The sequence below is a fragment of the Diceros bicornis genome, chromosome 19 (genome assembly GCF_020826845.1).
Source record: "Diceros bicornis minor isolate mBicDic1 chromosome 19, mDicBic1.mat.cur, whole genome shotgun sequence".
NCBI lineage: Eukaryota > Metazoa > Chordata > Mammalia > Perissodactyla > Rhinocerotidae > Diceros > Diceros bicornis.
In genome coordinates, this window is record NC_080758.1 from 5,911,606 (window position 1) to 5,934,286 (window position 22,681).

The 22,681-nt window shown below is 57.1% G+C and overlaps 1 protein-coding gene across 2 annotated transcripts; it reads left to right on the forward strand.

Moving 5' to 3' along the window:
- The first annotated feature begins 10,269 nt into the window (after positions 1-10,269).
- ZBP1 (Z-DNA binding protein 1) lies at positions 10,270-22,445 on the forward strand. Of its 2 annotated transcripts, XM_058562421.1 has the most exons (8): positions 10,270-10,568; positions 14,023-14,244; positions 14,882-14,947; positions 15,376-15,549; positions 16,826-16,993; positions 18,139-18,342; positions 19,418-19,651; positions 21,700-22,445. In XM_058562421.1, the coding sequence occupies exons 1-8, from the start codon at positions 10,478-10,480 to the stop codon at positions 21,834-21,836; spliced, it is 1,296 nt and encodes a 431-aa protein (XP_058418404.1). In that variant the 5' UTR covers positions 10,270-10,477; the 3' UTR covers positions 21,837-22,445. The 2 variants fall into 2 exon arrangements, with proteins under 2 accessions (XP_058418404.1, XP_058418403.1); XM_058562420.1 differs by lacking the exon at positions 10,270-10,568 and having other exon boundaries at positions 11,834-14,244; positions 14,885-14,947.
- The last annotated feature ends 236 nt before the right edge of the window (positions 22,446-22,681 follow it).

Here is a 22,681-nt window from a genome sequence, read left to right on the forward strand (position 1 = left end):
GTTGTTGCTGTGTAACAAACCACCTCCCAACTCAGTGCTTCAAAGAACAAACCTTCATCATATCTCAGAGGCCTGGGGCCATCAGGCAGGTCTTCAGATCTCAGTCTGGTTCAGCTGATCTCAGTGGGACCCGCTTGTGTGTCCATGGCCGTTTGCTGGGATGGCTGGGGATTGGTTGGTCCAGGACGGCCTCCGCTGGACCAGCTTATCTCTGCTCTGCATGGTCTTTCGTCCTCCAGCCGGCTAGTCACATGGCAGCTGGGCAGGGTTCCAGGGAGCAGAGGCGTGCAAGCCCTCTTCAAGTCTAGGCTCAGACCTGGCACATTCTGTCAGCCAAAGTGAGTCCCAGCCAGCCCAGATTCAAGGGGAGAGGAATAGACCCCCCTCTTGACGGGAGGGGCTGAGATGTCATATGGCAGAGGGCACGGGAGGGTGGAGGATTGGAGCCGGTCTTCCGGTCCATCGACACGGCAGCTAATGCATTCCACGTGTCATGTGTTGGCCTAGCCCTTCAGACACACCACTGGCTCATTTAACCCCCACACGAACTCCATGAGGAGGGGCTAGTATCACCCACGTTTCGCAGATGGGGAATCCTCGGCACAAAGAGTCATTCAGTCGGGAACCGGCAGAGCTGTGGTCTGAGCCAGGATGGGGGGCTCTGGAGTCTGGGCTCCGACCACCCGCGGTACTGCCTCTCACAGGTGCAGCGGCCGCTGGCTCCGGGCTATGCATTGTGCTGAGACTGTTCCCTAAAAGCACCTGGATCCACGCCCCGCGGAGGAAGGCAGAGCCAACATCTCTACTTTATAGATGGGGAAACTGAGGCTCGGGGGGAGGTATGGCTCGTGCACAATCTAGCAGATGCAGAGTCAGGACAGAAACCCAGGGCTGCCTGACCCCGACATTTGCACTCTCACCCACCACACCCCGGAGTCCCGGGGCCGCACAGATGTGGGTTAGGACCCGGCTCTGCCCGTGGCTGGCTGAGCTTTCTGAGACAACTTGAGTCCCAGTTGCCTTCTGGGGAAACAGGCGTGGTGGGTAAGACCTGCCCTGTTCCTTGCTGAGCACTGCAGACCCTCATCATCTGTGTCCTACGGGGACAGTGTTGAAGTGTTTTTTTTAATTGAGTATGTTTTATATTTTTATCAAAGTAAAACAACAGGTCCAAAGCCAGGTCCCCTGCCCCATCCCTTCCAAAGCCACGGTCCAGTCCTTGGAGGCAACAGCCGGTTCTTACACCTCCTCCTTCTGAGAGTTATGCTTCATCTCTGAAATAATAGTCTTCTACCTCTATGCTGGCAGACATTTGGTTTACCAGATTTGAGACGTTACCTGCTGACTTCCTGCTTTGGTAGACGAGGAGTTAGCACACTGACATGCCTTCCCCTACTTCCCAATTAAGAAATATTCTTATTTTGGGTTCCTTTTATGACTGTCTTTGTGACTTAAAGCACTGTTGTCTATACCTCTATTTTGTGCTCCCTACACAGGTACAGCACCTCTAGACTCCCCATTTTGCAAGCTGAGGACACTGTGCCCCCAGCCTGGTCCTCAGCTCACCTCCTCCCCCCACCCTCCTCTCACATCCGTTCTACCTCCGTTCTCTCCATTCTCACTTCCGACTTATCAAGACCCATGACCTTCATGTTCTGCCCTGTAGCATGATTCCGCCATCTGTGCCTTATCTGTGAGTTGATTCTAAACCTGAAATTCAGTAAATGCTGTTTACATTGTGGTGACTATGCAAATACTGTTCATTGCACTGGAAAGTCCCACTCAATATAAAGAAATGATTTTTGTTATTATTTTTATAACACAGTGCTATGGACCGAATTGTGTGTTGTTCACCCCCCCCCCCCGACTCCCTCCCACCCCCTGCCAAATTCTTCTGTTGAATCCCTAACCCAATGTGATGGTATTTGGAGATGGAGCCTTTGAGAGGTAGTTAGGTTTAGGTGAGGTCACGAGGGTGGAGCCCCCATGATGGGATTAGTGTCCTTAGAAGAAGAGACTAGAGAGCTTGCTGGCTCTCTCTCTCTTCCTGTCTCTGTCTGTCTGTCTGTCTGCCTGCCTGCCTGCCTGCCTGCCTCTCTCTCTCTCTCTCTCTCTGCCATGTGAGGACACAGCTGCAAGGCCGTCATCTACAAGCCAAGAAGAGTCCTCACCAGAACCAGACCCTGCTGGCACTCAGACTGATCTCAGACTTCCAGCCTCCAGAACTGTGAGAAATAAATGTTTGTTGTTCAAACCCCCCAGTCTGTGGTATTCTGTTATAGCAGCCTGAGCAGACAAGACACAGAGGTAATCCATGGTTATTGCATAAAAAAATGAGAAAATGTAGACTACAAATCACCTATCTATTGCTAAGAGATAATGCATACTCTCTCTAGGCGTTTTTCTGTGTTATACACAATCACATACTACGTATTTTTTAATGGAATCATACTATAGCTTTACGAACATTTTCCCTTAATATGGTATGAACACCTTTCCATACCCATAACTACAGTTCTGTATCCCATTTCTTTTCGTAGCTTCAGAATATTCCATTGTGTAGATTCCCTAATGCATTTAACTGGTCCCCTTCTGTTGGATATCTAGGTTGTTTGTACTTCCTTCACCTTTATAAACAGTCTTGTGATGGACAGCTCAGGCAGACACCTGAGCACACAGGGGATTTGATCCCCTTAGGATAAAAGAAAGAAACTTGCAACATCAATGTCACACATCACATAGTGATCGGCCCAGACTGCGGGGAACAAGAGAGGCCACAGGCCAAGGGTGTGGCAGAGGGGGTCTCTCCCTCCCTACACTCTCTCGGAAATGCTTTCCATCCCCCAATTCCACCCAGTAACTTGGATCTAGTTAATCCAACATTCTAGTTTTCTGTCTGATAAAATAAAAGTTTATGTATAAGTTAATTCTTTTTATAATAAGTGACCCAAACCCAACTCAGACTGGCTTTAGCAGAAAAGAGAAATGTCAACTCTCCTAACTGAAAAGTAACAAGTGGAGCTGAGCCGGATCATCGGCCCCCAGGTCCAGGCGTGCACACCCTGCCGTTAGGAAGACGGCTGTCTCCATCTCTGCTCCAATCTCCCCTTCAAGCAGACCCTCCTCCCCTGGCTCCATCTTCTCTCCACGTTCATTTCCTGACTGCTCTAACTCACGTGGAAAGAAATTAATTTCCAATTCTTTCTGCAAAAGTCCCAGAATTGCATCCCATTGGCCTGGCTTAGGTCACCGGCCCACCCCTGAGCCAATCACGGCAGCCACAGAAGAGAGGGCTCTGATTGGCCAGGTTTGAGGCACGGGCCCTGCCTGGACCTGGAGGGGAGGGGGCTCCCCTACAGCCCCATGTGGACTGAGACTGGAGGGCGTGGGTTTTACTGAGCTCAAAGTAATTCAATTTTCTTTCTCCAAAAGAAAATGGGGGTGATTTTTAGCAGAAAAAGGGGGTTGGGTGCTAGGCAGCTAAAACCGGCAGATGCCGTGACACTAGGCAATAAATGCGTTAATACTGAAAAAAGAAAGCTTTTCACGGACAGGGCGGCGCCCCCGCAGCCGCGGACCCCGCGGTCCCCGCTGCGCGCGCCCCGCAGTTTCACTGCGCCGAGTTGGTCCTGAGTCCATGTTTGTTGCCATGATTTCAGCTGTGTGTCTGGCGTCCTGTCTCAGTCGCAGGCCCAGACGAACGTTCGCGGTGAGGAAGAACGTGTGAGCCAGCGGGGGAGACAGAACACACACAGGAGGTCTGTGCCAAACCGGCGCGCGTTGTCTTTAACACTTGGTACAGTCATCCCGAAGGAAAAGCACTGCTTCTAAAAATAAAACAAAATATTATAAAACCTTCACGATCAAACGGTTTGGAACAAATGATGGGTTTAAATGTGCAAATAAATTTTTAAAATGAGTATCCACGCGCGCGCGTGTGTGCATGTGTGCATGCATGTGTGTGTGTGTGCACGCTGGCATGCTTTGCCAACCCCCCTCTCCCCGCACGTCCCCTCGTGTGCCCTTCCCCCGTGTGCCCGCTCCTTGCCATGACTGATAACCCTGAAAGCTGAGGGCTGAAATCATGATGTGCAGCTTATTAAAAGGGTTTTATTGAGCTCAAAATAATTAAATTTGTCTTTTAAAGCATCTAACTTGATTGAGTGAGCAAGTTGAAAAACGAATATTTAAAATTCATGGAGTTAGACTCCTGCCTGCTCTTTACAGGCGCGGCAGACGCAGGGGAAGCCTCCCAGCACGGGGTCAGGGGCTGGCTCTGCCCCCACGCGGCCACTGGGTCTGGATTCAAATCCTCCCTGTCTCTTTCCAGCTAATGAACCCCTCGGGGCCTCAGTTTCCCAGACAAGTAACCTGTGCAGAGACTTGTAGCAAATGACATCGATGCCCCTTCCATGTCCCCTCGGCCCTTTCCATTTCTGTCCACGCGGGTCCAACTTCCAGCTGAAAGCACCTGTGTCCCGCTGCCTGAGGCTTTCTCTGGCCTCCGGAAGCCTCTCTGCCCACCACGCAGCAGGCGTAGTGCTGGGGGATTGATGCCTCAGGAGCCACGTCCACCTGTAACAGACGGGAGTCAGGGACAACCCCCTGGGGCCCTCACCCTCCGTGGGTGGCCCTGAGGTGATGCTCCACAAGCCTCCAGGGCTCCCCCGGCCCTGAGCCTCAGTTGCTCACGGAGGTCACCTGCCTGATGGCATGCCCTGGAGTAGTCTCCATCCTCCCCCTGGCCCGTGTGCCCCCTGCCCTCCCAGTGCTTCCTGGCGTCACCTCCTGAATGAACTACCTGTGCTCAGATCTCTGCCTCAGCATGTGCGCCTGGGGCGCCCAGCCTCGGGAACAAGAATCTCTCAAGTGGGGTCAAGGTGAGGTCAGAGTGCCTGGGAGGCAAGGGCTCCCTGCCAGGAGGGCGCACAGGGGCTCCTGTGTGTGCGTGGGCGCACGTGTGTGTGTGTGCGAGATCGTGTGTGTTGAGGGCTATGTGTGCCTGCTCAGGTGCAGACACACAGTCACCACGTCTTTTTTTTGATCCAAAATATCATTTTAACATGGAATCAATACAAAAATTGCTAATGAGAAAAAGATCTCAAATAGCAGACTGTCTTCCACTAACCTGGCAGGTTTCTATGCCTCTGGGTACTTGTCACAGTGTTCTGCTCATGTGGACAGTCATGGACAGAATGCTGGTGTCCCCCCAAATCCATATGTTGGAACCCCACCCCTCAACGTGATGGTATTTGGAGGTGGGGCCTTTGGGAGGTGATTAGGGTTAGATGAGGTCACGAGGGTGGGGCCCACATGATGGGATTAGTGCCCTTACAGGAGTCATGAGAGAGCTTGCTGCCCCCACCCTGCCACGTGAGGACACAGCGAGAAGATGCCATCCATGAACCAGGAAGCGCTTTCACCAGACCCCGAATCTGCCGGCACCTTGATCTCACATTTCCAGCCTCCAGACCAGTGAGAGATAAGTGTCTGTTGTTCAAGCCCCCATTCTATGGTGTTTTTGTTACAGCAGCTGAACTAAGACAGGCACACTCAGTCAAAGAAACCTCAGAAAACAATTCAGTGTCAACTTTTTTTCCTGATAGGCCTGGAAGTCCTGCTGGGAGCATAGTGCTGTCTAGCACAGAATGTGCTGCTTCTGACCCTGTAGTGCTGTGACGGCATACCTGTTCACAGCAGGAGAAATAATTGCTCAGAGCTTGGATTCCGGGGTCTGAAAGCCTGGGTTTGAACCTCACCTTTTCCACTCACTAGCTCCACAATCTCGACCAGTTTACTTAGCAATCTCTCTGCCTCTCAGTTTTCTTGTCCGTAAAATGCGAATTTAATATTACTTACCCACCTTATAGAATTGCTGGAATAATTCAATGAAACAACGAAAAGCACTGGAAATAGAGTATGCAGCAAACTCTAAATAAATGTCAGTTGCTGTTCAGTCACTAAGTCTTTTGGGAAACATCTTTGGAGGAATTTTAGAGTATGCCACCCATCTAAAATTAAAAGAAGTTACAAATTAACATGTAAAAGTGTTCACTGTCGCCCCACCCCTTCTCCCACACTCGGAAACACCCCTGCCCAGCACTGCCGACCGCACAGCTCGCCGGGGGTGGGGCTACATTCCGCCAGAGAGCAGGAAGCCAGCCCGGAGCACGTGTCTGCATTTCCTCATTTTACTTTCCAGGAAGAGAAGTCTTAGCACCTCGGGCCCCCGGATGCTTCAAGAGCCTTTTGTGCTCCAAAACACGGAGGGGAAAAAAAAAACACTGCAAAATCGGAATCAATAAATGTTTAATTAAAAGTCTAGAAAACCTAACATTATGCCAAGTTCATTAATTGTTCCATTTAGTCGTCATAAAAATTTCATTACACTTCATTATATCTGAAACAAATTTGTAGGTGAAAACTTGTCATTTTGCAAGAATTCTCAAGAATGCCGGATGCTCGGTGGAGAAATTGTGGCCTATTGTAATTAAACGAATTTCTTGTAGGCAAATAATTTTGGAAGCAAAAAATCTTTCGATCATAAAAATTAAAATTAGATGGGAATTCATTTCAAAACATTTGTTGGGACGTAGGGACAGGCTTTCTCAAAAGAGTTCGGACAGGGGAGGCATGGTGTAAAAACAGCCGGGGACTGGCGACACCCCCTCTCCCAACATCACACTGCTGCCGGGCGGCCACATCTCCTCTCCCCCTCGCACCTCCTGCCAATGGTTCTCCAGCACCCAGGGCCACCTTGCCAATCTGCTTCGCCCCGGATGACAATCCTCCAGCGGCCCTTCCTGTGCCCTCGGGGAAAATCTCAGCTTTCTACCATGGCCTTCAATGCCCTGGCCCCTGCCCACCCCCTGACTCATGTGCCCCCTGCCCAGGTCTCCTTCAGTGGCCAGTGCTGCTGGGGGGTGGGGACCAGGACTCAGCACAGCCACCCATCAGTTCCCAGGTTGGGCAGTGTGTCCTCTTTTGCAGCCAGAGCGCAAAGCGGAGCCAGGACCCAGCGAGGGGGCCAGGGAAAAAGAAGGCACAAGGAATTATTTGGTGAATGACGGGATGAATAAACGGGGTGGCTTTGCTACCTCAGAGGGGACGGCTGGGATCATATGATGAAGATACGACTCGCTCAGCGTTCTGTGAGCACCTTCATGGGCACGATCCCATTCAACTCCTGCAACAACCCAGAGGTAGGTGCTGCTGTGATTACCTCTGTCAAAGGGAGAAACTGAGGCTCAGAGAGAGGAGTCCCTCGCTCTGGGAGCAGAGCCCCGGTCTGCCTGACTCCAGGGGACACAGGTGACCGGCGGAGCCCCGTCAATGGCTCTGCCGTGAAGGGCAGCGAGCAGGGCCGGGGCTGGCCCTTGCCTGGTCGTGTCCCTCGCCCTCCGCTGGTAGCTCTTGTGACCTCGTGCCATCCCCCGCTCTCTCTGGCCACCTCTGGTTCTCGGGCCTTTGCCCCTGACACAAAACAGGTCATTACCCACATTTGGTGCCTTCAGACATTTCCACTTCCCCCCTGAGGTGAATTCACCGAGGAAATGTGAAAATAACATCCACGCTGCCTGGTAGAAGGAGACTGGGCTTTGCCAACACAATGAGCAGTAAAAATATCTCTCTTTTAAAGGAGAGAGAAAGAGAAATTTAAAGACTCAAGATCAGTAACATGTAATTATCATTGAGTTTGGGCGGAGAGTTCTAATAGTTTCCAGAAAAACACAAGCCATGAAAAAGGAGTGTGCTTTCCAAGCAAAGAGAGATTCGGGCTCTGGGGGTTGGAGGCGCCATCTTGGGACTCCTGTGGCCTGGAGGCCCATCCCGGGGGAGTGAGGGGGCACCAGTATCCCTCCCCCCCTGTCCTCGTCTGCCTTCTACACTGGATAGGAGGTCCTGAGAGTATGGAACCTGCCTTTGATCTCGGCCTCGGTGGGGCTCAGCCTTGGGCCTGTTCGATAGACAGGCCCCCGTGAATGGACACACCTCAAGGCACAGAGGGGTATCCTTGCTCCTTCCTTCAGGGGACAACACAGCCTCACAGGGACAGCTAGATAATCCTCCAATATCCGTTGTCCCGTATTTTGAAGTAATAGAACCTCCAATTTTGGCTGGCTGCATGGTGGGCCAGAATAAAGACCATCTTTCCCAGACTGCCTTGCAGATAGGCCAGGCCCTAAGACTCAGGGGATGTCAGTGGAATGTGTGTGCAACTTGCAAGTGTTCTTAAAGGAAAGGTACCTGCCCTTCTTCTCTTTCCTCCTTCCTACTGGAAGGAATGCAGACATCATGGCTGGAGCTTGAGCAGCCATCCTAGAACATAAGGGCAACCTGAGAACAGAGGCCACAAACAGCAGAGCAACAAGATAGAAGGGGCCTGGGTCTCGACACTATGGACCTGGACCACCTACCAGACTGTTATGGGAGAAAGAAAGACACCTCTGTATTGTTTAAGCCACTGATATTTGGGTTGAAGACAATCCTTATAGTCAAAATTACCTTGAAAATCTCTTAAATTGAGAAGAGAAATACAAGATAATCCAAATCTGTATAAGTGAGAATCCCGCTCAGTGTGGTGAGATGCTCACAGCAGGTTCACAGCTTCCGTGAATTCCAGACATATCACAGAATGCTCTGGAAGGGGGAACCACTTGCATTAAATTGTTCCTTCTTTCTCTTTCTTGCTCTTTTTTTTCCCCCTAGCACCTAAAGTATTGTGGAGACACATCACATCACATTTTCTAACTTACGCAAATTTTGTGAGCACCTACCTAGTGTCAGATAGACATGGTTTTTCTTATTTACTATCTCCATTTCATAATTAAGGAAACTGAGGCTCAGAGAGGTGGTGACACACAGCTGGGGAAGCAGGGCTGAAGCTCGGATCAGACCTGCCCTGAAGAAGAAGGCAAGGCCGAGTCCTTGTCCAGGCGGCACCTCCCGGGCGCTCGGCCCTCCTGGCGTGGTGGTTCCTGCTGGAAGGTCCGAGGGACGGTCAGCGAGCCAGTGCGGAGGCCCCACGGGGCTCCAGGCCCCGGGCCGGTTGGTGAGCGGGCGCCACCTGGTGGCTACTCTCGGCACAGCTCCAAGCCACCCGCTGGGTTCAGCAGGAGCCCCCCCGAGGGCGCCCCCACGATCTCCCTCCACACCCCCAATTACCCGCATTTAAAATTAATATTTTCAGTTCATATAGAGATACCCGATTCTTTGGTTTTACGTAAAAGGGGAACAAAAGCATCCTTGTGGTTTCCTGTTTTTACCGAGTTGTCCAGCTCTCCGCCTCAGACGGCGTGAGATCACCTGGGGCGCTCGGCCGCGCCCCAGAGGTTCGGAGTTAATGGGTCTGGGTGGGGACTCGTCGTTGAGTTTGTCCTGCTTGCTCTGCGGAGACAGCTTCCAGACGAGCCTCCTCCGGGACCCTTTTCCAGGGCTGCCCTTGTTCCCAAGCCCCTCCGGGTGCAGAAACGCTGGGGCGAGGGTCCCCCAGGGCGCGAGGACATCCGCTCGCCCTCCCAGGCCTCTGCAGCGGGGACCCTGAGTCCGGGTCTTTGGGGGCTGAGCTCCTGACCCTCTCGGCTGCCTCATCCAAAGCCCTTCAGCTCTGGGGCCTCAGTTTCCCCTTCTGTTCCCTGGAAGAGAACAGAGGCTCTGAACTGCTCAGCCCCTTTGAGGATTTATGAAAGAGATGGGTCCTTTTTCCAGAAACAGGTCCCAACCGTGCTCGTGACTGTAGATGGCCCTGGTGGCTGTGATCAGACTGCTTAACTGGATTAACCCCCTAGTCTTCCTGAGGTGGCTACTTTTATTAGCCCCATTTTACAGATGAGGCACAGAGAGGTTAACATACTTGCCCAAGGTCACAAAGCCAGTAAATGGTGGGGCTGGGTTAGAACCCAAGCATCTCTGTGGCCTTGGACAAATGACCTCACCCACCCGAGCCTCGATTTCCCCTCCGAGAAGAGAGGCCGGACCCCGAGAAGAGAGGCCGGACCCAGCCCCCACCCTGTAGATGGGTCAGGGGGACACAAAGATTGGAGAGCACATAGTAGACACTCACTAAAGAAAGATGCACTGGGACACGCACGCGATCCCTCACAGGGCACCGCCAGCTGTCTCTTCCGTGTGTGGGGGTCAGGTGGGCAGTGGGGGCGCCTGGAAGGTCGGGGAAGCCTCCTGGCCCTGGGGGATGCTGCGTCTTGCCCAGCCCAGCTCTTCCCTACCAATATCTAGACGGAGGCCTGCTCGGACTTGCTCATCAGTTCTGCTTTCGATTTTGTTTCTCTCGAAAGCCATACACAGAAGTTTCATTTTCTCTAGAAGGCTGGTCAGGGCTGGCTCCTGGGCTCCGCTTCCGGGGTGTGCACAGCTGACACCGCCAGGTTGAAGCTGGCATTCCTTCACAGCTGCCGGAGCACGAGGCTCGGCCACGCCAGGACAGCCGGCATCACCGTGGCCCACCCTCAAGGCCGCGATGCAGGAGCCGGCCGCTGCCCCCCAGGCTCCCGGGCTCCCAGCTGCTGCTGCCGGCATGGCCGAGGCCCCTGCTGACCCCACCGAAACAGGTACTTTCTTCCCTCCAAGGAAGTGGGAGCTCCCCCGTGGGACTTGTACTTCTCTCTCTGGTTCTTGGCCCAGATCACGGCGAAGGTAGCAGGGTCCCCTCAAGCACAGCAGTGACGAGGAGGAGAGCACAGCGTCCCCTCGGAGGGCTCCTCTGCCTCGGCACCCTGCAACACACTTGGTGTGCGCTTCACAGTGACGCTCAGCGGTGAGCGCAATTGTGTTTCCATTTTCCGAATGAGCTCGAGACCGCCGGCCCTGCGGGTGGGATGACTCAGGGCCTACGGCCGACCCGTCCTCATACTCATTTTGAGAAACAGCGGAAGCCGCTTTGACAAGATGCGCATGTGCGTGTTTTCCCCTCGTAGCATTCTGTCTTCAGATGACGCTTTCCTCCAGGAAGAATCACCGGTGAAAGTCAGCCGCGCACCGAGCGCGGCCGTGCTCTACGGTTGACGCTAAGGGCGCCACAGTGTGGGCTGCGGGCGAGGGCGGTTTCTGTTTGTTATCATTAGCTCATTTAGTCCTCACAAGCTTTAAAGTTGATACTATTATTCCCATGTCACAGATGGAGAAACTGAGGCCCAGAGAGGTCACATAGCTAGGAGATGGCAGAGCTGAGGCTCAAACCCTGGAAACCAGCCATCAGAGAACAAAAAGGAGAAAAAGAGGGTGTGCTGGGGAGGGGTGCCAGGCAGGGGCCCTGGGAGGGGTCCTGGGGAGGGGTGCTGGGCAGGGGTCCTGGGAGGGGTGCAGGGGAGGGGTCTGGGGAGGGGTCCTGCGAGGGGTGCAGGGGAGGGGTCCGGGGAGGGGTGCCAGGGAGGGGTCCCGGGAGGGGTGCAGGGTAGGGGTCCGGGGAGGGGTCCTGGGAGGGGTGCAGGGGAGGGGTCCGAGGAGGGGTCCTGGGAGGGGTGCAGGGGAGGGGTCCGGGGAGGGGTCCTGCGAAGGGTGCAGGGGAGGGGTCTGGGGAGGGGTCCTGGGAGGGGTGCAGGGTAGGAGTCCGGGAAGGGGTGCCAAGGAGGGGTGCCGGGGAGGGGTCCGGGGAGGGGTCCTGTGAAGGGTGCAGGGGAGGGGTCTGGGGAGGGGTCCTGGGAGGGGTCCTGGGATGGGTGCAGGGTAGGAGTCCAGGGAGGGCTGCGGGAAGGGGTGCCAAGGAGGGGTGCCGGGGAGGGGTCCTGGGAGGGGTGCAGGGGAGGGGTCCGGGGAGGTGTGCCAGGGAGGGGTCCCGGGGAGGGGTCCCGGGAGGGGTCCTGGGAGGGGTCCGGGGAGGGGTCTGGGGAGGGGTGCCGTGCAGGTAGGAGTCCAGGGCACTGGGTAACCTCATCTACCTTCTTCCCCATTGGCTTCTCCCTTTCTTTACCAACCTGTCGCTCACACCTGGTCCATGTCACAGCTTCCGGTCACTGAGGTCTCTGTGCAGGAGGCCAGCCCCGCCCTTCCGGTTTGGCCTTCACCCACACCTGCTCCCCAAGCCTGCTTGCCCTTTGTGGTCAGGGCAGTGGAGGAGGAGGGAGGGGAAGAGGCTACCCGGGGGCAGGCTTTCCAAGAATCAAAACTCTTTTCAAGAAAGGCAAAGCCAGGGTCTGGCCCGGTGGCATAGTGGTTAAGTGCCCGCGCTCTGCTTCAGCAGCCTGGGGTTCGCAGGTTCGGATCCCGGGCGCGCACCAGCGATCCGCTTGTCGGGCCATGCTGTGGCAGCGTCCCATATAAAGTGGAGGAAGATGGGCACAGATGTTAGCCCAGGGCCAGTCTTCCTCAGCAAAAAGAGGAGGATTGGTAACAGATGTTAGCTCAGGGCTAATCTCCCTCACACACAGAAAAAGAAATGCAGAGCCAGGTGTGTAGTTAGTTGGACAGGGATCCCCTGGCCGCTGGGGTAGAATTTGGGGGGTGACAGGGCGGGTGCCGCCAGGTGTTCTAATGGCACCTCTAATTGCAAGGATGGAAACATCCTGACCGCAGGGCGAGCCACAGCGCCCAGCTGTCGAGTCAGGTGGGTTAGCCCTTCCCCAATAGTGCTGCCACCAAGGACCCCGGAAAAACCCAGAAGGCGAAGGCCAGCTGCTGCCCCGGAAGGGGACCCAGGTCTTGCCAAGAAGGGCCCTGCTTTGCATCCCCCTCGGGGTTCTTGGGGGCAGACATTTGCTGGCGGCAGACTGGGCAGCTGCCCACAGGCTCTCACCAGCCCCGCGGCCCTGTCCTCTCACCCCCGGAGGAGCAGCTGGCTGAGGCTTGTGGGACCCTGTCCGCAGAGCAGAGGCCATTCAGAGAGTTCCTCCTTGAGCCTCACGAGATCCTGCTGAGGGGTGTTAACCTCAGATGGGGAAACAGAGGCCCAAGAGGAGCCGCCTTACCCTGCTCCAGGTCATGTGGGCAGACATCCGTCCCAGGAGTGGGCAAATCCACTCACTCACTCATTTGCCTGGTCACTCATTCCTTCAAGGGCCATTTCCTGAGAACCTACTGTGTGCCCTGCACTGTGCTAGACATCATAGGTACTACCGTGAGTCAGGCAGTCACAGCAGGGAATCCTGGGGGACATTCTGCAGGGGACCCACACACAAACAGCACCCCACCCACTCAGGGCATCCGGGACAGCTTCCCAAAGGAGATGGCATCTGAGCGAGACCTGGAAGTTAAGTAGACGCTGGACAGGTGGAGAGGGGGGAAGAGTGTTCCTGACATAGGGAACAGCATGTGCAAAGGCCCAGTGGTGAGTGGGGCTGGAAGGAGCGCAGACGGGTTGGCACTTGGAGGGAAGTTGAAGGTGGGTGAAGACGAAGCGGGGTGGTCGGCAGAGCCAGTTCTGGCTGCCGAGTGGAGAGTGGACCGCAGGGAACCCGACTAGAGTTGGTGGAATTGCTGTCACCTGAGGTGGTGACGAGGAACAGGGAAGAGGAGGTGGAGAAGAGGAGACGAGGGACTCAGGAGAGCCAGGAACAGGATTTCCAGGACTCCGTGTTTGGGCATCAGGGAGAAAGAGCCGTTTCTGAATGTCTCTTGGGTCTCTGGCTGGATGAATAGCGACACCACTGACATGGATGATGAGCCCCAGAGGAGGGGCAGCTTCCCTGGGGGGCTCAGAGCCCAGCAGGCCTGCCTCTCCCTCCCCCGCCCCCCCCCACTCTCCCGCCTCACTCTCCCCCGTCCTGCCGCCCTCCACTCCCCTCTGCTCTGAGGACCTCTCAGAGCTGAGCCTGAGAGCTGAGAGTTCCCACCTGCCCTCGAGCACTCACAACAGGGGGAGCACACTCGGAAGGCCTAGGCACCTCCTCTGGCCACCAGGCTGTCCAGCCAAGGTCACCTCTGACCAGCCCAAGTGCCCCTCACTGAACAGAGGTGGATGTCTGCTCGGGTCTCTGCCCTGGACCCCTCTCGGGGGGTCTCCCTCGCCCCCCCAGCCCAGAATCGATTGTGGGGGGACTCGGTTCTCTTTCTGCCCCTCTTGTCGCCCAGACCTGGAGCAGAAGATCCTGCAGGTGCTGAGGGGTGCTGGCTCCCCGGTGAAGGCTGCCCAGCTGGCCAAGGACTGCCAAGTGCCCAAGAAGAGACTCAACCAAGTCCTCTACCGGATGAAGGAGGAGGCGAAAGTCCACCTCGAGGGCCCCGCGACATGGCGCCTGGGCGAGGGTCAGACTGGAGAAGTGGTTCCCACAGAGCGGGCCCAGCCCTGCCAGGGTAACCTGCCTCCGGGGCGGGATGGGGGGGTCGGACCCTGCATGAGTCCTGGCAGTGGACAGCCCGGATTCGGACCTGGGCTCAAGCAGGGGCTCTGCCCCTTGGGGGCGCGTGAGGTCCCCTCACCATGCCTTGACTTCTTTTTCTGGCCAGCGGAGATGACAGTAGGGCTGCATCATAGGGTTGCGAGAGGATTAGATGCAAAGGGCTCAGCCTGGTGCCAGCACATAGTAGGTGCAGAGTAAAACATTAATAGTAATAACAGAAAATGGTAATGACAACAACGACGATAGAGATAATAATAACAGAACAGACTTAGCATGGCGCTAGATCCTCCTTTCCAGCTCTTCAAAGAGCTGCCATTGTCAGGTACTCGCAGGGGCCGGTGCGGAGCCCGGGGGTCACCCTGCCCGCACCCAACCCCGGAGGTGGGTAGACGGCGTTCTTCCCTCTTCCCAGAGAGGTTAATTAGCAGGGAGCCTGCACAGCAGGAAAGTGGCAGGGCCGGATTTGAAGGCAAGTCTGTTCACTCTAGAATCCGAGTTTGGAACGCCCGTGCGCTGGGGCCACCCTTGTCTGGTGGATCCTCGTCCCTTCCCCTGTGCCTCCGCCCCCTGACGCATCTTTCTTTCTCCAGCAGCGAGGCCCCAGCAAGAAGTGGCTGCAATTCCGGAGACACCTTGCCCTCAGCTCAGCAAACGGCGTAAGCATCCTGGTTTCCCTTCAGCTCCGGGACGCGGGCCTGTTTCCTCTGACCCCCAAACTCTCCCTGCCCACTCGAGATGCTATGAGTGTTCGGGCGCCATGCTCCCTGCCCCCTACGATGTCCCCACAAAGTGTTCAGAGGCAAGATCAGTGTTCGCGGTGGAAGAAGCTAAATGGCTAAGTCATTTCCTGACCAGGAGTTGACCCCCCTTGTGCGCCGACCACGTGCCAGGCACTGGGGGAGCACTTTATGTACGTCCCTGATCCTCAGAACAACCCCTGGGCCATGATTGTGATGCCCGTTTTACAGATGAGGGCACTGGGCACAGAGGGGCTGGGTCTGCCCAAGGCCGCATGGCGGGTAAGCAGCGGAGCAAATTCAAACTCTGGGGGTCCTCCTTAACCACCCGCCATCCTGCCTCCCAGAGATGGAGATCTACAGGTTTCTGGAAGCCAGTGGGCCCCATAAGGCCCTGAGCATCGCGCAGGCCCTGGGAATGAGGACAACGAAAGACGTCAACCGCGACTTGTACACTCTGAGGGACAGACACCTCCTGAACTACGACCAGAAGACAAGCGCCTGGGCGGTTTACCAACCAGGTAGGCCCTGGCCTGCTGCCCACACCCGGAGAGGGCCGGGGCGGAGCTGTGAAGAGAAACCAACACCCGACACTCGATATCCTTGCAGGGCGCCCTGCTGCGCCCCGTGGCTGCTCCAGCCCATCAGACCCTCCCGGAAGCTTGCAGTGCTCTTGCTGACGGGTCACTGGAAGGGGGCTCCAGAAGGGAGGCGCTTGCTGGCGGAAGTAACCAGGGAGGGCTTCCTGGAGGCGTGGCCTGAGGCTGCAGTTGCAGAAGGCAAGGGGCTGGGAGGGGAGGTGGCCCACTCCTAACCATATCAGCCCTGGAGCCCAGGGCTCAGCTGGAGTTTGCTAACAGTTTCTGTAAGCACTTTGCCCCAACTTAAAGTGCTGGGAGAGAAGGCCAGGCTGGGATCAGACACCCGCAGGACGGAGGCCCAGGGCCGATGTATCCATTAGGGGCAGCAGGCACGGGGCCTGGAGCCCACGGTACTTTTAGGGGTCCACAGAAATGTTCTAATTTCTCTTAAAATCAGAAGAAACAATGAATATTATAATACTAATGAATAGCTAATAATGACCCCAGCCTAGATTATATTTGTCTTTATCCCAAAGTAGTCATAAAATGTAATTTTAAACATTTTTTTTTATGGAGAAAGGGGCCCACGAAGGCACAAGAGCCGAGGGCCCACACAGGTGGGAACATGGCCCCATCTGTGGACTTGGTAAAGCTCCCGGCAGGTGCCCACCTGGCCCACGTGGGGCCGACGCCCCTGCTCGCGGTGCCCAAGGGGGTCTCTGCATCCCGGGAATGACGACGTGTGACAGCCACTGGAGTTTAAATACTGGCGACAAATCCAGATTCTTTGAAATGCCGTGGGAGCCAAACAAAGCTCATCGAGGGGTGGGAAACAGCCCACGGACGCCACCCTGCAGCCTCCCTAAAGGAGGAGGGGTCCTGGCACACAGTGGTCGGGCTGTGGGTGCCCCGTGGGGAGAAGGCAGAGGGTGGGCGAGCAGTGAGTCTCCCGCTATCCTCCGGGGGTGGCAGAGGACACAGGTGGAGTGACCCGCCGCTGCGGTGTACATGCCAGGCTCCTCTGGATGCCTGTGGCTTTTGTTAAACACGCCCTCCGTGGGTCCCGCCTCAGACCTTCTGACTCAGCACCCCCGGGGGGCGCCTGGGAATCGGTGCTTTAACAAGCGCCCCGGAGATTTTGGTGCTGCCAGCTGGTATTGGCAGCCCCTGATCCCTAGAAGGGCACAGAGGGGTCCAGTGGAATATTGTTTTGCAGAGAATTCTGGAGGAAGAAATCAGTCCGCCACAGTTATTTACCAGCAAAACCCCATCACCATGATCTGTCAGAACGGCCCATACAGCCACATATCCATCGAGAACAGTGAAGGCATCCAGATCGGACATGGGAACACCATAGTGAGACAGACGGGCTCTGCGGAGAACGGTGAGTCCTCTGGGAGACACCAGGTGAGGGACCTCTAGGGGGCACCTGCACCCTTTGGGTGGGGGCAGGGAGTGGGGGGCGTTCAACCCTCCAAGGAGAAAGGGTGGCTTTCAGATCTCCAAAGTCCTCCTTTGTGGCCTTCCTGAGAAGTTTTCCTTTGCACCTGGATCAAATCTCTCCTGCTTTCCTTTCATTCCAATACCTTTTGCCTCATTTTCAACAGGACCAGATATTTTTCCATAAGAAACAACTCATTTCACTCTCCCTCAGTAGAATGTCACAAGGGGTCACTGGAGTATTTTATTTGTTCTGAGACACTATTTTTTCACATCTCAGAAACTGGGATGCATCTTACCAGGGGCCTCCTAGTTCTGATGAAATACATCCTGCAAACAAGTGCTTACGCCACGCCAGGCACTGGGCGAGAGAGGCAGGGCCACCTGTGTCCAGCCAAGGGACCCAGGAGTGAGGGCATCAGCCCAACAGTCAGGACACTCCCTGTGACCTCAGGAGAGCCCTTCCCCGCTCTGGGCCTCCATTTCCCCAGCTGTGAGATGAGGAACTTTGTTCTAGAATCTAGATCAGCATTTCCCAGCTTCAGTCCATGGCCACGCCCATGTCTGATTATTTGCTTAATGTTGTTAAGTAGTTTACCTTTCTATTCTACTCAAATTTATTTTACAATAAACTTTTATAGCATTACCTTGACTTGAAAACCAGGAAGGTCACCACAAAAATAAATGCTGAAAAAATAAAACTGTCTTGGAGGCTCTGGGCGCTCGGCGTCAGGGGACATTAAAGAGACAGTAACCCCAGAGGGGACTTTCTCCTGATGAGCCCGGGGGACTGACTAGGAAGCAGAGGATGCTCATGTTTGGGTCTTTGAGTGCCCCAGGGACCCCCCAACCCAACCGTAAAAACCTGGGGAACCTGTCCTGCTGGGTCCACCCGCTCTCCTGTCCAGAGCCTGAAATGATCATTCCTGGTCCGATGGTGTCCAGGAAGCATTCAGAGGCCTGTGTCCTCTGTCCAGCCAGGATTTGCATGTGTGTGTGTGTGTGTGTGGTGTGTGTGTGTGTGTGTGTGTGGTGGGGGGGTGGTCAGAGAGTGGAGGTCAGAGGTCGTGTTGCTGTGTCCCCTGCCAGGCTCGGCGGCTCCCCTCCACCTCCCACCAACGACGCCAGCTGATGCCTCCACTCAGGGTCCCCTGGCTGGAGCCTGCAGCCCCCAGGACATCCGCATAGAGAAGTCTGTGCTCAGACGGGTGCAGCTGGGACATGGCAACGAGATGAGCTTTCACAGCCCCCCGGCGGAGGGGCCTGCCCACAGTCCCTCTGGCAGCCCCCCAGGTAACTGGGGGTCACAAGGCCAGACCCGCCCTCACCCCACCCCATCCAGCTAGTTGCACAGTGAGAGAAATGATGGGAAATTCCTTGCCTTCCACCAGAGGCTATACCAGAGTAGAGCAGGTGGGGCTTTTAGAGTTAGCACTCAGGGTTCCCATCCCCTAGCCCCCACCAGGAAACCTCAGTGTCCTCATCTGTACAATGGGCGTGGGGAGGCAAAGGCTAGGCCAGATGAAGCGGGGACAGAGGAGACGGCCAGGCTGGAATGGGATCTAAGGAGGGTGGGGGGCAGGAGCCACGTAAGTGGAGCGCCGGGTGCCCTACTAAGCACCGTGGACAGTGACCAGAGGGCGCGGGCTGCGTCCTCCCCAGCACTGGTCATCCCGAAACAGGCTGGGGGAGAAAGACAGCAGAGAGGCCTGAGAAGGAGGGGGAAAGCCAGCGAGGCCAGGAGCAGAGTTTCCAGAAGCAGGGAGGCCAGTGAGGTCTGGGGAGCTCCGTGGGATCCAGCAGCAAGGGGTCGGTGGTGTCCTGAGGGGACAGAAGGAGTGTGGGGAGTGGGAGGAGGCGAGATTGAGTGTGGACAACTCTTTTCCCAAGTTTGGGGGGAAAGGCAGGAGGGAGATGTCGGGGCCAGGGACCCAGCTGGGGGCCACGTGAAGATTTTAACCAGAGATGGAGCCAGCGTGCCCGTGCTGCTGGGAAGCAGGGAGCAGAGAGATCGGGAGCAGGAGGCAGCAGGAGGAGGGAGAGACTGAGTCCCAGGGGGAGACGCTGAGGACCAAGTCGGCGGGGCTGGGCTGCAGGAGGAGGTGGGACCCGAGCTGGCAGACCAGGGAGGGGCAGAGAGAGCCGGCACCCCAGGAGGCGAACTGTGTGCAGAGGGGTGCAGAGGGGTGGCCGTGGGGTGGACAAGTCTCCCTAAAGACGGAGCAGGGCGTGGGCCACTGGGGGGATGTTCGGGGAGGAGAGCTGGCCACGGAAGACTTGGAAGCCAGGCTGGGGGTCACGGCTCCGGGGCCACCGGCCAGCTGCTCACACACCCCTCTCGGCATGTCTCTCTTTGGCCCACCCACAGTCTCTGCCACCTCTGCCAGCCCAGAAGCTGTGTTCGAAATTCGAACGCCCGAACCAGGACCTCACCCCCAGGGGGACATGGTCCAGAGAGTCCAGATCACTTCATGCTTCCTTGAGGACACCGCCATCGGCAACAGCAACAGAATGACTGCCAGTCCAGGGCCAGCGGGTCCAGAAGGACCCGCAGGGCCTGGGGACACCAGGAGGGACCATGGGGAGCCCGGACAGGATGCAGGTGAGCCTGGGGCCCTGTGGGCCCTGCGCGTTTTCTTTCTTTCTTCCTTTCCTCACCTTACCTTTCTTTTCCTTTCCTTCCTCCCTCCCTCCCTCCTTTCTTTCTGTCTTTCTTCCTTCCTTCCTGCATTCATTTCCCGGAGTCTGGGAGGCAGCTGAGGGTTACGGCAAAGAGCAGAGTCTGGAGTTAGAATGCGTGGGGTCAGGTCTTTCCAGCCGAGTGACCTAAGCCGTCACCTAGCTCTCTGAGCCTGTCTCCTCATCCGTAGCGAGGATGAGAAGAGCCTGTGGGGACTGGGTGAGCTCTGCAGACACGGCCTCAGCTCTGTGCCGGCCCTGCAGGCGCATTCAGACACCGCGCAGTGTCCTCGTCACCATCACTGTCCCAGGCCTCGAGAGAGGCTCCACCTCAGGCACAGGCCGACCTGCGCAGCAGAGAGACCCCGAACAGAGTGGCTCCCACCTGCCCAAGGTGCAGGTCCCGCTCACGTCCGTGGAGGGGGCCGTCCAGGCTGGCGGGAGGCACAGACCTCGGGCCTTCTACCTGGGCGCTCGGTGGTCCCGAGGGCTCTGTCCTCATCTGTGCAGGGGGGCTCCGGAGGGCCACCCATTCCCCTTTGACCAAGCCCACCCTCTGCTCCTGAGCTCAGGCTGCACTTGGCTGCGAAGGGGGCTGGGAAACGTCACGTGAGCCCCCCTGAGACTCGGGAGAGGGGCTCCACAGTCGACAGGGAGACGAGGAGAACGGACACTGGTCCAGTCAGCAGCAGGGCCACAGCCCCTGCCCCCAGGCTGTTGCAGAGCCAGGAGATTCCAACTCGGCCCAGACCAGGCTCCTGCCTGAGCCGGGGACTCAGGTGCAGCTCGGAGCAAGGCGGTGGTGGTGGGGAGGGTGCGCCGGTGCGCGTGGGCGACAGGCGGGGACAGGACGAGCAGGGGTGTGAGCGTGGCCCGAGTGTGCTGCTGCAGGGAGAGTAGAGCCCAGAGCACAGCTCCAGGCGCGGCAGGGACTTTGGAGTCCATCCCACGGCCGCGGGGAGCCGCAGAGGGGCTTTGAGCAGGAGAGAACGATGAGACCTCTGCCTTCAGTGTGAAGACAGGATTCGGAGGGGGAGTTCAGCTCCCAGACGTCCTGAGATTTGGACTGAGGAGTCGCGCCAGTCCCCCCAGTGGCTAGGAAACCTCAGTTGGCTGGAGGCTGGTGGAATGGCCGGCGTCGGCCAGTGCCCGAAGCCCCCACGGACACTTGTCCTGGACATGGAGAGGGTCCTCTCCTCCAGAGGGCCGTGTCCTGGCTGGCCCAGCAGGGGCCTCAGGCCCCACTCGCCCTCAGACGCTCCCTCACCTGGAGACAGAGCCATGAGCAAACAGACGCAGTCCCCGCTCGAGGAGGTCACAGTCCAGCAGAGAATAGAGTCAACTCAGGAAGCAGTTGAGCATTGCAGAGACCAGCACTGCAAAAACGTAATAAACCCAGGGATGGGCGGTGGCCACCACGGGGGAGGAGCTGCCTTAGTCAGGCAATCAGAGAGGGCTCCCGGAGGAGGTGACACCTGAGCTGAGCTGAGGGGAAGGAGGAGCCAGCCAGACAGCTGGAGGGAACAGCAAGTGCAGGGGCCCTGAGGTGGGAACAAGGGAGGCGTCTTGAGAATCAGGCACAGGAGCCTAAGGAGCGGGAGAGAGTGGATCCGACGAGCGGGCCGGGTCTCCAGAGCCAGGAGGCCCAGGGGAAAAGTCTGGATCTCATCTGAAACGAGCTGGGGAGCCCCTGGCGGGTTCTGAGCTGGGGCCTCGTGATGTGGTGCACGATTTAAAGGTCTCACTGAAGACAGTTTGGGGACAGAGCAGAGGGGGGCCCTGGTGGAAGCAGGCACTACTGCAACGGCCCAGGCGAGAAGGGACAGGGGACCTGGAGATGGGGACAAGGCCAGTCCACCTGGCCAGCTGTGGCCGGGGACAGCGGCCTAGTCCCCTGTGGACCAAACCGCCTTGGCTGTGCGAGGCGAGGCGGCTCACGCGTTACTGTGGCAACCTCTTCTCTTCCCCCAGCTGCTGCACCATCCGGGGGCGAGCGCCCCCACAGCGCGGGTCAGGCGGCCCGCGACAGCATTTCCACGCTCGCCGCCTCCCTAGAAGCTGTGAGTCTTGAGAGCAGGGGTCCCGAAACCGAAGAAGACGGCTGCTGAGTGGACGGAGCCTCAGGGCGGGGTCCGGGGGCAGTGGGCTCAAAACCAACGGCCCGCGGGCCGACTCGCGCAGAGAGAGGCCGGGTGGCATCGCCTGCGAGCTGGGCACCGTGTTTTCCATAAACGGCGTTGTCGACCTTCTCGACTCCTGACACGTGGCCAGCGTGCGTTGGCATTGGGGCGGGCCTGGCATGGGGCCGGGCAAAGGCGGGGTCTGCTGGTGGCCAGGGCAGCCTGACAGGGGTCGGTTGGGGACTCTCGGGGTGCCGAGAGGAGGGGCTCAGCGGGAGTGGGGCTCAGCCAGCCAGCAGAGCCCGGGCGGCTCCCCCCATCCCTCCTGGGCCCGCCTTCCACCACGGTCCACTCTCTCCTCCTCACTCAGGGCCTGACTTCCTCAAGGCCCATGGTGCTGCCTGACCTCTTTACCCCCTGACTTTTCTAGAACCTTCCCCACTTTGGCCCTGATCTCTCAGGATTTCTTAGCTGAACTTCCAGAGAACCAACCCCTCCCCTCCAGGCCCCAGCGTAAGTCATTAACCAGCCTGTGGTCAGGTGACCTCAGCTTGTGGGGGTCTGAGTTCCCTTAGAAGGGTTGTGGGCGCTGCACCATTTCCAGAACTAAGGAGTGGGGGTGGGGACCAGTCCACTTGGGGAGGGAAGATGGAGGGAAGCTGAAGAAGGATAGAGGCAGGTGGCCGTCAGCCAGGCGGGACCATTGTGGGACAGGACTTACGCCCTCCACGTGCACACACACAGCCACGTGTCCCCTGGCCCTCCCAGTGCCACGTCCACACCTCAGGTGGGCCTTTCTCACCCTCTGCTGTGTCTCCTCCACTGGACCAGGG

Excerpts from the sequence above, each read along its gene's own strand:
- ZBP1 (XM_058562420.1), top strand. The coding sequence starts at position 13,608 with ATGATGAGCCCCAGAGGAGGGGCAGCTTCCCTGGGGGGCTCAGAGCCC. Across the intron at positions 18,343-19,417 it reads TCCCTCTGGCAGCCCCCCAG|TCTCTGCCACCTCTGCCAGC; the intron begins GTAACTGGGGGT and ends GCCCACCCACAG. Across the intron at positions 19,652-21,699 it reads GGAGCCCGGACAGGATGCAG|CTGCTGCACCATCCGGGGGC; the intron begins GTGAGCCTGGGG and ends CTCTTCCCCCAG.